General features: G+C 37.2%; 1 protein-coding gene across 13 annotated transcripts in view; it reads left to right on the top strand.

Annotated features, from left to right (window-relative positions):
• Nucleotides 1-17,830, top strand: part of ZNF385B (zinc finger protein 385B) — a 399,531-nt gene that overhangs the window by 332,113 nt on the left and 49,588 nt on the right. For 8 of the 13 annotated variants that reach the window (XM_027591069.2, XM_027591067.2, XM_027591072.2 and 5 more), the window contains 2 exons: nt 1,628-1,666; nt 8,244-8,354. In XM_027591069.2, the coding sequence (XP_027446870.1) occupies nt 1,628-1,666; nt 8,244-8,354 (150 nt within the window). Of the gene's footprint in view, nt 1-1,627; nt 1,667-8,243; nt 8,355-12,986; nt 13,009-17,830 lie in introns of all 13 variants that reach the window. The other 5 variants (XM_027591068.2, XM_027591073.1, XM_027591074.1 and 2 more) reach the window with 2 other exon arrangements.

Genomic DNA, 17,830 nt, shown 5'->3' with positions numbered 1-17,830 from the left:
GAGACTCCTACCTGAGTTTGAATCCTGGTTTCAGACCTTCGGACTCAGGGGTGACAAGCTATTAAACCTCTCAAAGCCTTGGAGTCCTCATTTGTAAAGGAGGATAAGAATCATATCTGCCTCGGGTGATGGTAGAGACTACGCAAAATAATCCCTTAGTATAATTCCTGGCACACGGTAAGAGCTCTGTAAATCTAAGCTGCTCATATTATGATGTTTATTATTGTTATTCCATAGCTAAAAAAGTAATTGAAAGGCCAAACCGCCCCCCCTCCCCCCCGGGAGGCTAACACATTGACGTCACTGGTAAAGGGAGGGTCCTGGGTGCTTAACATGTGAGAAAATCAGAAAACGGAGGAAAAGCCGAAAGTAGAGGTGGGGCAAAAGAGACAGACTTTTAGGTGCTTTCTCAGGCCTCCTTATTTTGCTTAAAGGTCACTTCTTTTCCCAGCCTCAGTTAAATACAGTTTATATTGTCGGATTTTCATTTAACTTTTACAATTATAAATATGTCCTTATGTTGGACTCATCCTACACCATCTAGTCTGGAACAATATCTGACATATTAGGCCTCCGGAAATGTTTGTGGGATGGATGGACTTTTAAACTTTAAAAGTCAAAAACCTGGTTTCTACTTCTGTTTAATAGAAAAGCTAGTGTCGCCTGTTTGTTGTATCACAAGTGCTTACCAAATGCCTTTCAGTACATCAGTTAAAATAGATGATATTTCTCTGCCTTTAAGAATAGTGCAGAGCCCTAGCCATTTAACCCCAGAGAGGAAAACCTTGTATTATCATTCTGGAGCAGTCTCATTTTGTTTTCTAATTGGGTGGTGCTCCCTTTACTCCAATACCCAGTCACACTGGATGGCTAGTGAAAATCAATTTAAGACGCTGACAAGGATATAAATCAAATCCCAGGCCTCTTGAAAATTATTGAGATAGTAGGAAGTTTGTACTTCTAAGTTCTTCGCCTCGAACCTAAATATCATCTAGTCTGAAGCCTTTTGATGCTGGAGCTCCTGCATTGGTTTCTCTCCCCACCCATAGCATTGCTCATTTAGTGGGGTGCCGCGGTGTTGCTTTCGCCTGTGGCTAAGTTTTATTTGCAGCTGTGTATTTTTATATGATTGCTTACACTGTGAAGATGTAAATTACTTTCGGGTATGCTCAATAACACTTTTTTAAAAACTCACACAGATTTCTGGTTCCATAATCTCGGTGAATACACCAAGGATACCTGTTTGTTCTTATTCTGATATTGAAAATATAATAGATGGTGTGATAAGGCCAGCTTCATTAATTCATTTATAAGTACTATAATATAATAGTTAATTTGTCCATACATAGCCTCCAATTATCTCCTCAATTCCTGGTAATAGCCACAAGCCCATCTTTCATTTTTATTACCTCTCAGTTAATTGCACTAATAGGTTTTGCTTTCCATTTCTACATGATTTTCATTAGAAAAAGTGGCAAATGTTAACTCTTACTGCTTTTTAGTCAGTAAGCATTGCAGGCTTTTTAATCAGAGATGAACAAGGAAAATGAATTTTTAAAACTTTCGTGTAAATGTGCTTGCTAGCCTCAAAATTCCAGATGACTACTTCTAACTTTTACTTTTTTAGAAAAGAAGAGGCTTATTTGGGACCAATAAATTCTGCCAGGTAAGGAATATTGGTAGCTAGAACTATGTGGGGTTTTCTTTTTTTCCTTAAAAAGAAAACAACAACAACAACAAAAACACTTCTCTAGCATTATTTACCAATGAATCACAATTTTCTCAATCCATAGATAGCTTTCTTGTGCAATCTGAATGAACATGAGCTAATTTAATATGAGTATTTACAAGGTACTTGTTCATTTGAAAGTGATACAAACATTTTAATAGAGAGGTTTGAAAACACTTGTTTATTTTTAATAATCAAATGTCTAGGAGACAGCCAAGAAAACTCTTACTGTCATTAATTGCAATATCTCCAATAATTTTCCTGCGTATTCTCCATATGAGATTATTATGATATGTATATATAGTCTTGACCGTACTAAATTGAACCACTTGCAAAGATCACATTTTAGGATTTATGAGAATGTTTTTATTCACCCTGAATGTTTTATTCACCCTAAAAACTGGTGATTGAATAAAAGAATTACTGTTGACTTAGTTCTATGTATCTCATAATTACAGAGGACTGACATGCATTAGTAGAAGAAAAAAATGTTAATAGAAATTAACATCATAATTATTATTTTCATCTAACTTGTTGAGTATTGTAGGACTGCTAAGAAAAGTATTCAGGATTTTATCACTTAACACTTTTTTTTTAAGATTTTATCTATTTATTTGAGAGAGGGAGACAGATAGCTAGAGAGAGAGGGTGAGAAAGAGGGAGAGAGTGCAGGAGCGGGAAGGAGAGGGAGAAGCAGGCTCCCCACTGAGCAGGGAGCCAAAAGCAGGGCTCCATCCCAGGACCCTGGAATCATGACCTGAGCTGAAGGCAGACACTTAACCGCTTAACTGACTGAGCCACCCAGGCGTCCCTCACTTAATACTTTGAAAAGGAAGAGGGAGAGCTCTGAAAACCTTCTCTATATTCGTCCATGTCTGGATCCCACTGAAATGACTCAGGTACCTGTAGTTACTGTGTTAAATGGTAAACACTCCAAATATCAGCTAGATGGTATCTGTTTCAAGGTATCAGCTGAATTGGCAAGTGGAACAATCTTTTTTAGACAATTTAAAGCTTTCTTTAAAACTAAATCGGGTTCCCCAAAATGACATTTTAATAAGAAATGTAATTATAGAATACTGTGATAAACAGCAAAGAAAGACAAAAGAGGTTTAGTTGGGGGGGGGGGAGTGGATCTTTTCCTGAAATAGCTGCAAAGAAAAAAAAAGAATCAAATGGAAAATAGAGAAAATCTATTCCAAGTGAGAAACATAGGGGATAAAATTTTTACATGATTAGGAGTAAGTTGTTCAAAGGATAAAAGGCAGCAAGAGTTAATAACAGGTGACAAGGAATGGGGTGAAAGGGCTGTGTTTATTTAGTTGATTTTATAAGGATGAATAAGATTGTGTATATAAAGTAGAGAAGCCAATTCTGGTAAGAGTTTCTTGAAGGAACCTCCTCAGTTTACTTTTCGGAGAGAAGATGGCTGGGAACTTGGCCTGTCTTTGTATCTGGAGTGCTCATCCACAATTCACCTTTGAGGACAGATTGCTCCCAGCCTTGGGAACACTAGGGGATATTTTCAGGCTGATGTGGTGCAGATGTGAGATTTAAGTAGAAAAAAGCTGTATTCGGAGTTATTTAAGAAATTATATAGTCAGCTAACAATTTTAAAAACGTAAGAGGGATGTTTATATTCTAGGTCATATTGGAGCTGTCAGCAGATGTCTTGGTTTACTAAAAACTTGGAACTAGACTATTTTAGATGTGCCTTTTGCCCATGTTCCTATACTGTGGTATGGGAATAAGAATATATGCATTTATTTTAGATAATGAAAGTTTTAAATTTTCATGTTAATTTTCAATCTTTTTAAAATGAGTAATAGAAAAGAAGACATTAAACCTATGATTTCATGAATGTTATTACCCTGTTTTTAAAAAGTCAATTTTAGTTTGATTTAAAGAAAAAAATAAGTAAATAATAATAACATAATACAAGGCTATGGCAAAAGTAATGAAAGCAGCATGCAGAAAACTGGTGTTTGGGAAATATTGAGATAGTTTTATCCATGTAGTTCATACATAACCAGTAAGTATTTTTCAGAGCCTGAGAACAGAAAATATCTCAATAAAATGCTCTCAATTTTTAACTTTAAAAAACAATGTACTTTTTTTCATCCTGCCAATATAGTTAGCCTATTTTATTTTTAATCCCGTTCAAACTGCTTTGCCATCTCTAGTAACAATCAGAAAGGATAGTTTCATGTTTTACAAAGGGGTGAATGAGACTTAAGTGTATCCATTTGTGAGTAAACTAAAAAAGTGAACTAAAGTTTTATTTTCTGAACTTTTGAGATTTTCTTTGCCCATAGAGGGTTTTTTAAATTCTCATTAAGTACACTTAATACATCAATTATGACCTTGAACAAAAGAAATCCCCAGATTTTCCAGTAAGGATATTTTTACATTTAATAGTTAAAAATAATACTCTTAACAATTTTTTTCTTTTTTATGTTTTAAATTATCACATATAAAATTGACTTTTTGGGAGTATATATAGTTCTAAAAATTTTAACATGTGTAAATTTGTGTAACAACCACTACCGTCAGGATATAGTTCTGTCACTCCAGAACATTCCCCTCTTCAAATTTTTGTCCTGTGTAGTGGGAGTACATTGTCCTGTCATCTCTCTTAAACTCATAGCAAAAAAATAGGCTATACTACTAATCAGTAATTCTGTCATCCACACTCTTTTCTAATATACTTAAATTCTTCTAATTGCTAATTTTATATTTTGTTAATTTATACTCCTGATCAAGGATAGTATTCATTTGTCCTCTCTACCAAATATCATCAACTAATCCAATCCAAACTCTAACCGCAGAAGATCTCCTGATGGTTTCAGCGGATCTGTCCTTGTTCATGCTTATGTGTTTATAAGTAATGCTTTGTTCATCATTCACATTGTTTTTGGAACTGCCAGTTGTCTGATGTTAATGCTGGAGATTATCTGGAGTATGAAAGAGAATCACTGCTCTGTCTCTCTTATTATAGGCTCTGCAGATAGTGTTCTTTCTTACCCAAGTATTTTCATGGCGTTATGCCATAGTTTTTCTATGGTTGAGTACTTTCATCACCATATATTTTTCTGAATATGTATGGAACATGCAAACCAAAGGAAGGAAAGTCATAGGTTATAAGTTAAAACTTTACTTTTTAAAATTTTTTAAAGATTTTATTTATTTATTTGACACAGAGAGAGAGACAGTGAGAGAGAGAACACAAGCAGGGGGAGTGGGAGAGGGAGAAGCAGGCTTCGCGCTGAGCAGGGAACCCAATGTGGGGCTCGATCCCAGGATCCTGGGATCATGACCTGAGCCAAAGGCAGACGCTTAATGACTGAGCCACCCAGGCACCGCAAAACTTTACTCTTTTTTTAAATTTAGATTCAATTAGCCAACATCAGTTTCAGATGTAGTGTCAATAATTCATCAGTTGCATATAACAACCAGAGCTGCTCACATCACGTGCCCTTCTTAATGCCCATCACCCAGTTACCCCATCCCTCCACCCACCTCCCATCCAGCAATTCTCAGTTTGCTTCCTAGAGTTGAGTCTCTCATAGTTTTTCCCTCTCTGATGACTTCCCACTCAGTTTTCCCTCCCTTCCCCTGTGATCCTCTGTACTATTTCTTATATTCCACATATGAGTGAGATCATATGATAATTGTCTTTCTCTGATGGACTTATTTCACTCAGCATAATACCCTCCAGTTCCATCCACATCAATGTAAATGGTAAGTATTCATCCTTTTTGATGGCTGAGTAGTATTCCATTGTGTCTATCTATCTATCTATCTATCTATCTATCTATCTATCTATTTATCTATATATATACATCTTTATCACATATTCTTTATATATATATATATATACACACATATGTGTATATATATATATATATATATATGTATATGTATATACCCCACATCTTCTTTATCCAGTCCTCTGTTGATGTACATCTCAGCTCTTTCCACAGTTTGGCTGTTGTGGACATTGTTGCTATGGATATTGGGGTGCAGGTGCCCCTTGAGATCACTACATTTTTTTCCATTGGGTAAATACCTAGTAGTGCAATTCCTGGGTCGTAGGATAGCTCTATTTTTAACTTCTTGAGTAATCTCCATACAGTTTTCCAGAGTGACTGCACCAGTTTGCATTCCCACCAACAGTATAAAAGGGTTCCCCTTTCTCTGCATCCTCATCAACATTTGTTGTTTCCCGACTTGATAATTTTAGCCATTCTGACTGGTGCGAGGTGGTATCTCATTGTGGTTTTGTTGTATTTCCCTGATGGCAAGTGACGTGGAGCATTTTTTCATGTGTCTGTTGGCCATTTGGATGTCTTCTTTGGACAAATGTCTGTTCATGTTTTCTGCCCATTACTTGACTGGATTCTTTGTTTTTCTGGTGTTGACTTTGATAAGTTCTTTATAGATCTTGGATTCTAGCCCTTTATCTGAGATGTCATTTGCATATATCTTCTCCCATTCCGTAGGTTGTCTTTTACTTTTGTCGACTGTTTCCTTTGCTGTGCAAAAGCTTTTTATCTTGATGGAGTCCCAATAGTTCATTTTTGCTTTTGTTTCCCTTGCCTTTGTAGACATGTCTAGCAAGAAGTTGCTGCGGCTAAGGTCAAAGAGGTTGCTGCCTGTGTTCTTCTCTAGGATTTTGATAGATTCCTGTCTCACGTTTAGGTCTTTCCTCCATTTTGAGTCTATTTTTATGTGTGGTGTAAGGAAATGGTCTAGTTTCATTCTTCTGCATGTGGCTGTCCAATTTTCCCAACACCATTTGTTGAAGAGACTGTCCTTTTTCCATTGGATATTCTTTCCTGCTTTGTCGAAGCTTAGTTGACCATAGAGTTGAGGAGCCATTTCTGGGTTCTCTATTCTGTTCCATTGATCTATGTGTCTGTTTTTGTGCCAGTACCATGCTGACTTGATGATTACAGCTTTGTAATATACCTTGAAGTCTGGCATTGTGATGCCACCCACTTTGGTTTTCGTTTTCAACATTCCTCTGGCTATTCGGTGTCTTTTCTGGTTCCAAACAAATTTTAGGATTATTTGTTCCAGCTCTGAGAAAAATGTCAAAGGTATTTTAATAGGGATTACATTAAATGTGTAGATTGCTCTGGGTAGCATAAACATTTTAACAATATTTATTCTTCCAATCCATGAGCATGGAATATTTTTCCATTTCTTTGTGTCTTCCTCAATTTCTTTCATAAATGTTCTGTAGTTTTTAGAGTATACATCCTTTACGTCTTTGGTTAGGTTTATTCCTAGGTATCCTCTGGGTTTTGGTGCAATTGTAAATGGGATCAGCTCCTTAATTTCTCTGTCTTCTGTCTCATTGTTAGTGTATAGTAATGCAACTGATTTCTGTGCATGATTTTATATCCTGCCGTGTTGCTGAATTGCTGTGTGAGTTCTAGCAATTTTGGGGTGGAGTCTTTTGGGTTTTCCACATAGAGTATTATGTCATCTGCGAAGAATGAGAGTTTGACTTCTTCTTTGCCAATTTGAATGCCTTTTATTTCTTTCTGTTGTCTGATTATAAAAGAAAGGATAAGAACCATATGATCCTCTCAATTGTTGCAGAAAAAGCATTTGACAAAACACAATAGAGTGAGCAATAGAGTGGCTAATATCTTTTCTTGATTAAAACTCTCCACAGTGTGGGGATAAAGGGAGCATACTTCAATATCTTAAAAGCCATCTATGAAAAGCCCACAGCAAATATTCTCTGTGGGAAAAACTGAGAGCTTTTCCCCTAAGGTCAGGAACACGACAGGGATGCCCACTCTCACCACTGTTGTTCAACATAGTACTAGAAGTCTAGCCTCAGCAATCAGACAACAAAAAGTCAAAACTTTACTTGCTCAATATCTAGACAAAGGTTGCATGTTAATCAATCTGCTATGGGTTTTTGAGTGTACAATTGTGACATGCATTTCAAGTAAGATGGATTTCAATTTATAGTGCATGAAACATAATAAATTATTTTAAAATAAAGATCAGTAGTTTCTATGTTGTGATATGAGCCTGTCATTTATAACTTTGCCATAAATCAAAAATTGAGAAACTGAAATATATGTGTAATAACTGTCATAGGTTATTTCAGACCATCTTACATATCATCACCTCATATAGGGAAAACATTAACAAGTGAATTTGCACCCTGACCTTTGGATTTTAAGTTTTCTTGTTTTATGATTCTTTCAGGTTTTTTCAAGGTTCCTTATATAGGTATAAGATTTCTTGAGATGATGTGATTCTCCTGTGATTTGGCGGGGGGGGGGGGGGGGTGTATTTCAAACCAGTTTTTTGTTCTTGTTTTTAATTCCTGGAAACAAATACCTCATTATTGAATAAGATTCTTTATTATCCCTCTTTGGGAGCTAAAATTTAAAACCTTAAGGAATAATACAGCTACTTTTACGTGCTCATCCTACTGTCTATCCTTTGAAGCTGTACACTGACTATTTTATCATTTGCTCTTCAGATGGATCCTGTGCAAAAAGCAGTCATTAACCACACTTTTGGAGTATCCATTCCCCCAAAGAAGAAACAAGTTATTTCTTGTAATGTCTGTCAGCTTCGCTTTAATTCGGATGTGAGTATCACCTTTTCCATTGCTCTCTGTAGTCTGTCAAGCTGAAAGTCTGATTGTTCTGAATATGTACATCTCTTCCTATTTACATAGCCTCCAGCAGCCACTCCCATTGGTGGCCCACTTACTTCAGTGTGTCAGATTTTCCAGGGATTCAGATTCAGCATTAGAAACTTGAGCAATAGAGTGGCTAATATCAAAAATCAAGAATTCCTCTATGTAATCAATCTCACCCATATCATTTTATGCTTAATCTTGCCAATGATATTTACTTTTCAAAAATTGCTAAATAGCAGGAAATATTTTTTAAAAGTTTAAAATGCAATGAATGCTGAAGAAAACTATTGCTATTTCTCTTTATAACAAGTGTCACATTTCATGTGTGTATGCCAAATCATATTAAATACCTGAGGGAATAATTTATTACACAATTTATATTTCCCTAGAACATGGAAATGCAGGGAAACTCTTACAAATTATTTTATCTGGCCAGCATAACCATCATGCTAAAAAAGATAACAAGAAAAGGGTATAAATCATTTATTAAAGTAGAGTTTTAAATGTAGGAGTAAGATAACATGAAATTAAAATAAATAATATTAGAATGTTTGTAATACTCAATTACCAAGTAAAGCCAATGACCGATGCAAATCTGAATCTGGAGCTATATATTGTATGTGTTATTTCCTGAGTTACTCCACCTCAGAAGCCATCTTCCAAAGAACATGTTCCAGGACTCATGTTTTTTTGCAAATACTAAAACAATAAACACTCCTGTTTGCATATATCAGTAAATGTTTTGATAGTTCTACATAGGAAACATAATAAAAATTATAGTCATTGGAAAAGAGTGTTTTTATCATGTTTAACATGATTTGTAGAAGTATATTTAATGCAATTTCCATCAAAAGTCCAGTGAATTTTTTTGGCACTTGATAAAATCTTTCTAAACTCCCTATTCAAGAATTAAAGTGTTCCTTAAAAAACTGAGAAATATATGGTATCAATTCATTCAAAGTCTCAACATTGCCAGCTGTCCCCAGATTCATCTACAGACCCTGCACAATTCCAATCAAAATCCCAGAAAGCATTTTTGTAGAAAATGCCAAGCTATTTATTAAATTACATAGAAAAGAAAAACCCTAGACTAGCCAAAGCTTTTTTTTTTAAAGAACAAATTTTAAGGACCTTACTCCTTGATTTCAATAATTACCTTAAAAACTACAGCGATCAAGACTGTAATATTGGTGAAAGAATAGTAGATACGTTGATCAGTGGAACAGAATAGAGTCCAGAAATAGACCTAAAGCTATATGGTCAGTCGATCTTCAGCAAAGTTGCAGTGACAATTCAATGGAGAAAGGTTAATCTTTGCAACAAATAAGTGTAATTGGATAACCACATGTAAATTTAGAAAAAGTACCTTGACGGCTGTTTCACACAAAATTCCAAAATTAACTCAAATGGATTATTTTTTTTTTGAGATTTTATTTATTTGACAGAGAGAGCAAGAGAGGAGAAGCAGGGGGAACAGTAGAGGGAGAGGGAGAAGCAGGCTCTCCGCCAAGCAGGGGGCGCAGGGCTGGGCTCGATCCCAGGGCCCTGAGATCATGACCTGACCCGAAGGCAGACACTTAACCATCTGAGCCACCCAGGCGCCCCTCAAATGGATTATATATATAACTATAAACTGAAAAGTAAAAAACTTCAAGAAGAAAACACAGGAAGAACTCTATGTGACCTTGAATTAGGCAAAAGATTTCTTAGGAAACAAAAAGTATGAACTATAGGGGCACCTGGGTGGCTCAGTCTGTTAAGCATCCAACTCTAGATTTTGGCTCAGGTCATGACCCAGGGTCATGGGATCGAGCCCCACATTGGGCTCTGGCTCAATGTGGAGTCTGCCTGTCCCTCTTCCCCACCCCCTCAAATTAATTAATTAATTGATTAATTAATTAATTAAAATCTTTTTTAAAAGTATGAACTATAAAAATATTGATATATTAGACATCATCAAAATTAAAAACTTCTCTTCAAATGACACTGTTATAGTGTTAAGAAAATGAAAAGAAAAGTTACAGACTAGGAGAAAATAATATAAAACATATGTCTTATATACAAAATATTTAAATAACTTACAACTCAATAATTAATAATAAGTGGGCAAATGATTTGAAGAGGCATTTTACCAAAGAAGAAAAATGAATGACAAATAAATATGCAAAACAGTGTTCAATATCATTAGCCATTAAGGAAGTGCAGGCCACAATTAGATACCCCTCCACCTATTAAAATGATGGAAATTAAACAAATTGATAATACCAAGTGACAAGGATGAAGGGCAACTGGAACTCTCATTTGTTGTTGGTACAAATACAAAATGGTGCAGGGACTTTGGAAAATGGTTTAATAGTTATTTGTAAGAAATTTTTAGGAAGTTTAGATACATTTTCCATACAACCCAGCAATCCAGCTTTTAGGTATTTATCTAGGAGAAATGAAAACTTATATTTGTACATACGTGTCACTTATAAAGCTACTGCTTTATGCATAATTGCCTCAAACTGGAATTGACCCAAATGTCTATCAACTGATGAGTGGATCAACAAACAAAATATAGTCATACAATGGAATACTGCTTAGCAATAAAAGAAATAATGTACTGATAACATCCTACACAATGGGAGAATCTCAAAGACAGTATGCTAAATGAAAGAAATTGGACGCAAAGACTATGTACTATATGATTTTGCTTATATAACTTTCTGCAAAAGACAAAACTATGGAAGCAGAAATCAGATCAGTAGTGAACAAGGCCTGAGGGTGAAGTTAGGGAATCAACTACAAAGGGCGTAAGGGGTATGAGGGAGCTTTTTCAAGCGATGAAAATATTCTATATCTTCATTTTTGTGGTGGTGACACAACTGTTTTTGTTTTTCAAAATTCATACAACTAAATACCTCAAAAGGAATTTTACTTACATAAAGTATACCTCAGTAACCCTGACTAGAAAAAAAAATCAGCATGATAGGAGCCATGAAATATTTTGTAAGTAGAAGACTAATTAATGGTAGAGACATACATACTAACTAAATTGAGCTACAATATTACTACTCAATTTAAGGTATAATAATTAAAGAACTTTTACAAGAAAAGACAGAATAATAAATGCTAGAATAGATCCAAGTATATTTAATAGTTTTGCATAGTTATTATCCAAATTTCTACAGTCATATAGCAAGTCTTCTGCTCTATATTTTTATGAGTCCATACATTGAGAAGCCATGCAGTATAGAATCTTGGATTAAGAGTCCCTGAAGGTGATTTAAATACTAATTTTGAACTTGATAAATCACTTCACCACCGTGGGCCTCAGTTTCCTCTTCTGTTATAACCTAAAATAGACTACATGATCTTTGAGAGGACCATTCCAGCTCTATGATTAAATCATTTCCATGGCATTTCTGTTAGAAGGAACACTACATTGGGCACCTGGGTGGCTCAGTTGGTTAAGCGACTGCCTTCGGCTCAGGTCATGATCCTGGAGTCCCAGGATCGAGTCCTGCATCGGGCTCCCTGCTCAGCGGGGAGTCTGCTTCTCCCTCTGACCCTCCCCCCTCTCATGTGCTCTCTCTCTCTCTCATTCTCTCTCTCAAATAGATAAATAAAATCTTTAAAAACAAAAAATAAAAAAAATAAGGAACACTACATCAAAAAAAATTAATTAATTAAAAAAAAAAAAGGACAGGGTATACAGCAATTGCCCTACTAGGTATTTACCCAAAGATACAAATGTAGTGATCCAAAGGGGCACCTGCACCCCAGTGTTTATAGCAGCAATGTCCACAATAGCCAAACCAGAGAAAGAACCCAGATGTCCATTGACAAATGAATGGATAAAGAAGATGTGGTATACACACACACACACACACACACACACACACACACACACACACGAATACTACTCAGCCATCAAAAAAATGAAATCTTGCCATTTGCAACAGATGGAACTAGAGGGTATTATGCTAAGCAAAATAAGTCCATCAGAGAAAGACAAGTATCATATGATCTCACTCGTATGTGGAATTTAAGAAACAAAACAGAGGGTCATAGGGGAAGAGAGGAAAAAAATAAAACAAGACGAAATCAGAGAAGGAGACAAACTATAAGAGACTCTTCATCATAAGAAACAAACTGAGAGTTCCTGGAGGGGAGGGAGTTTGAGGGCTGGGGCAACTGGGGGATGGACATTAAAGAGGGAACGTGATGTAATGAGCACTGAGTATTATATATGATGGATGAATCACTGACCTCTACCTCTGAAACCATCAATACATTATATGTTAATTGAATTTAAGTTAAAAAATTTAAAAATAAATAAATAATTGAATTTAAGTTAAAAATTTATAAATAAATAAATAAATGAAGGACAAGGTATTATTACCTCCACCTTACAGGTGGAATAAGTAAGACCCAAAAAGAATGACCAAGAGTTTTGTTTTTCATTTGTGTCAGGGTTGGGTTATGGGGAGGTGTGCCGGCCTTCTGTCTGTGCCCCAGAATCGCTCAGGAGTAGGTTCACCTTTGACCTGAGTTTCATTTGATGTCAGTGGTTTTCTTTGTATTTACTAACAGGGACGTGGAGAAATGTACACAGGTGAGCATGTGACCGCCAGCCTCCTTGTCACCGCTCAAAATTTCTGTTGATAATGGAGAAAGAAATTAAATTTCTCAGTCATGCTTAGACTCTGTGCAGTAAAGCCACAAAGTCTGGATGGCAAATTCACAAGTGTGACATATACATGTTTTCAGTGTTTAGTAATGGTGCTATAATCTGCACAGCTGAGCTCTGAAACTGAGCATTTTTTTATTTGGGGGAGAGTTTATTATTTTATAATTACCCTATTTACATTTTAATGTAAGAATTAAGAAGATGCTCATCCTTATTTTCTTTAATAACATTTCTAAATCAGCCTGAGACTGAATTGGCTTCACTCTTCAGTGTAGAAAATATGTTTATTGAAAAATCTGGAAGGCAGATTTGCACAGTAAACAGACTGCGTTCCGCAGTTCTCCATTAGCCGTGTAAAATGTACCGGGGCTGGCTTCATGCATTAAAATTCAATGTGACCTAGTTTAAGTGTCCCGTAGCGCCCTTTGTCCAGCTTTTACCATCTCAGTAGAACTCCACTGTTGGAAAGCAAAAGGCTACAGTTTTATTTACACAATATACTGTTATGCAAATGAGCAAGCATTAATCAGAAACATTTCCCAAATGAACCTTTACAAATTAACACTATTAACTTTGCCAGGGGCAGGCACTGCAGTCCAGGAATAGTATGTCTTTCCAACTGAGTCCCAGACATTTGCACAAATTTGTGCAGCACCCAAATCCCTAGTTTCTTCTTGGCCACCTTTTTTTCCCTAAATGGCGTAAGCTCAGCACTGAGTGAGGTTGTCCTAAGCCTGAATGCCCCTTTCTTCTCCAACAAATGAGTACACTGCAACTATAGTGGGCTCATAAACTGATAAACCTAAATCTGAATCTTTACTCTTCAGCTGGGAAATGCATTTCTAGAGATAAGCCTTGCCAGGGAAATAGGTCTATATCTTCTTCTGTACTTGGCCTTAAAAAAGACTCAAAACTACTGGGCTTTCAGGTTTCATGTGAAAAGACCAGAAACAAGAGCTAACGTAGACTTCTAAAATATTTTTTGAGGCTAATGTTTCTCTTTTTGGCTAGGTTGAAAGTTGGCAGATCCCAAATATTTTCTGATTTGCGTATTAATTTCAGTTCTTTGGATGATCGTAGCAGAAGAATAAAGGAAACTGATCCTTAAACAGATCTTACACAAAATCAGGGCAACTTGATTTAAAAATAGAGATGATCTCCTTTTATTATTATTATCTCAGAACACGGTTAATCATAAATACCCTTAATATACTACTGGGTCCTTTATGCTTTGTAGGCAAATCGAAACAAGAGGATAATGATCTTTTTAATCAAGTTTTATGTACTCTAATTTAGGAATTGACCCTGAAATTTTGATACTCAGCATTAATACCACAATTGATTAAGCATGAGATGCAGTGTCCCTAATTGCTGACCCCACAGGCTTTCATTACTCATTTGGAGCTAACCCATTTGATGTTCCAAATTTACAGTATTACCTTTGAAGAGCACTATAAACTTCGAATCACTTACAGTTCGCATTTCTTTATTTTATCTTATGTGGTGGTTTCTCTAGGCTTTTAATTCTGTTGTGTTGTTCTTTGTCTTTGTTTCGGTTTTTGGACGTTGGTTATCCAAATAGCTCTACCTCTCATTTTAGCCCACTGGTCTTTTTGCTGTGTTCTATTTCCTCATGTCTCAAGGCCTAAACAAATGACCTCATGTCATCTCATTGATTTCAGTTGGACTACGTACAAATGGACAGGAAATTAAGGGTTTGCTTAGAAGTTAAAAATGTCAGGTTGACCAGCCATTTGTGTGAACATTCGGGTCGGTGACCTGACTCCCCTATTCTTGACTGTAAATCTGTCTGAAATTTCAGGATGTGCAGTCATTCAGCGTTCCCCTCAATTCCCCCAGGACTGCACTTGGTGTGTGACCGGTATGCCGGCTCGGCCTTTCCTCGGCCTTCCGCATCCTTGTCTTCTGAGCAATTTTCCTTTGGATAAGGTTATTTAAGTACGCCCTCCTGGTTCTTTCGACCTCTCTCTCTCTCTCTCTCTTTTATTTTAATCTTATGTCCATTTCCTGATTTCTTCAGCAGCTCACAGAGTGCGATATAAATTATCTGTCTTGCATAAATAAACTGCCCCCATCCACCATCTGCCACTTCAGAGGCTTTAGCGGGGGTTCTGCTAGAAGCCCCGGCGTCCTCCATCATCCAGCAGAGATTTCAGCAGTCATGAGATTAGGGAGAAAGCCACAGCTCTGGGTCCCACGTAAATGCCCCTTCCGTGTGCTCTCAGCCAAGCCCCCATCCCCTTTGGCCACCGGGCTTCACTCCACCTCTCCACCAGCTGCCGTGGGCTAGCAAGTCCCTGTAGCAGCTGCCCTACCTTCCCAGGGAAGGCCTGAGCGCCAGCAAACAGAAACCGATGTCCCCTGCAGCACAAGCGGAAGAGGCACTCAGCCGCAAGGGCAGCTACTCTCTTTTTCTGAAGGAGCAAGCTCTTCAGGAGTCGCCATATCTCATTCTTCCAGGGGATTCCACTTTTGCTACTGGCTGCCTAGTGCTTGCTTTTAACTCCAGAAAGCCTGTCCATGAGTTATCGGTGTTCCCCTTTGCTTGTCAGAATAGGTTCTCTTCTACTAACAACTGCATTCCTCCTTCCTTTGTTCTCTACCTGCTTCCGGCCCCCGCACTCTCCAACCTCTTCTCTTCGTCCCCTTCTTCCTCTTTCTCGGGCACAGAAGTACAACAAATACACTGTTTTCCCTTTCATTCTGGGACATCCGTAGTGCCTTCATGAAACTTGAGGTTTATAACTGGATTCATTGCTTTAAATCCAGAGGTACTTCACTTGAAAAATTATCTAGAAGGTAAAAACAAAAAAGCAAAACCAAACAAACACATTGAGCATATTATTTGAAACTCTAACTGGCATACTGTGTAAAAAGAAATCAGTTTGTCCTGTATTTCCTGAACTCTCAGACATTGCATTTGGTAGTGCATTACCCCAACTGATATCTCAAGGAAAGCTTTGAACATTCTTGTTTCAACATTTGACCCTCCTACATCACCATGGTCCCATACATCTGACGACGACCTACCTGTATTGATTCTGCAGATCAACTGAACCGTTCCTTCCTCCCACCTGTATAGACAACCATTGCCTGCACCCATACACATCTGCTCTATTTCTCTTAAAGCCCTCCACATAGGGACACCTGAGTGGCCCAGTCGGTTAAGCGGCTGCCTTCAGCTCAGGTCATGATCCCACGGTCCTGGGATCGAGTCCCACATCGGGCTCCCTGCTCAGCAGGGAGTCTGCTTCTCCCTCTGCCTGCCGCTTTCCCTGCTTGTGCTCTCTCTCTCTCTTTCTGACAGATAAATAAACAAAATCTTATAACAAAAAAAAGTCCTCCAGATAGCAGCTTTCTTAGCCTATTCATTTATTCTGTTTATATTTATAAATCATATAAATTATATAAATACAATGTATAATTATATATATAATTTGTTGGGTTTTGTTTTAAAGAATTGATGCTGATAAAACGTGAGGGGCAGAGTTTTTTTTTTTTAAAGATTTTATTTATTTATTTGAGAGAGAGAGAATAAGAGATAGAGAGCACGAGATGGAAGAGGGTCAGAGAGAGAGCAGCAGACTCCCTGCCGAGGAGGGAGCCCGATGTGGGACTCGATCCCAGGACTCCAGGATCATGACCTGAGCCAAAGGCAGTCACTTAACCAACTGAGCCACCCAGGCGCCCGGCAGAGTTATTAAAAGTACTGTGCCTCAGTGGCTAGGTTTTGCTTGTGTTAATAGGGACCTCCCATTCAGAAATGAAATAAGTCAGGGGAGCTGGTCTTCACAGAAGTGAGTTTATGATGAAGGGTTTTGGAGAAAACCATACTTAAACTGAATTCTGCAGCCGATGAGTAAATAAAGAGATGCCAGGGTGATAATAATCTCATTGCTGGGTTGGGACCCGAAAAGCTAGTTGCAAACTTTACAACTATTTGTTATTAAGCAGTACAAATTATTAGATTAATGAATAATTTTGTAAGTTTGAAAAGCCAACTGATTCTCTCAAGAAACAGTTACTGAAGATAGAAGGAATCAATAGCATCAAATAGAAATCTAGAAAATAATAGCCTTTTTTTGTCAAACATTTTACATTTTTCCCATAAATAAGACTATTTATATTGATTCTTAGGTGTGGAGGGTAGCGAAGCAGATAGGAGGTAATTAAAAGTATAAATCTCAGGAGCTTGGGAAGGTAATTCTCTGCTTTGCAGACAGAGCTGACACAATGATGAACATTTTTTGCTTCAACTTGACAGAAATATAGCGTGGTTCTAGGGAAAAGGAACATGCCGAGCTCAAAGTTGTCTTCAATAACTCTGCTTAACAAAACTCTTAACAAAGTATAGTCAGCTTTTTTGAAGCATATAGTAGTTACTTATTAAATTAAAAGAAAAAAAAACTTGCCTCCAGAGTAGGCAGACAATATTACAAAAATGTCAGTCTTTCTCAGCACTCCCTTATTTTAAATGTATATTTGGATAATTTAGAATAGATTCTAAATTCATCGCTGGAGGAAAGACTAGGATAAAAGTGAAGTTTTTTAAAAAAAGGTAAGCATTAGGGGCGCCTGGGTGGCTCAGTCAGTTAAGTGTCCGACTCTTGATTTCGGCTCAGGTCATGATCTCAGGATCCTGGGATTGAGCCCTGAGTCAGGAGAGTCTCCTTGTCCCTCTCCCCCTCGCCCCCCAGCTTGTGCTCGCTCTCTTTCTCTCTCTAAA

The sequence above is a fragment of the Zalophus californianus genome, chromosome 3 (genome assembly GCF_009762305.2).
Source record: "Zalophus californianus isolate mZalCal1 chromosome 3, mZalCal1.pri.v2, whole genome shotgun sequence".
Taxonomy (NCBI): domain Eukaryota; kingdom Metazoa; phylum Chordata; class Mammalia; order Carnivora; family Otariidae; genus Zalophus; species Zalophus californianus.
The sequence above is the reverse complement of the archived record's forward strand: the minus strand, read 5'-3'. Positions and strand labels throughout refer to the sequence as shown.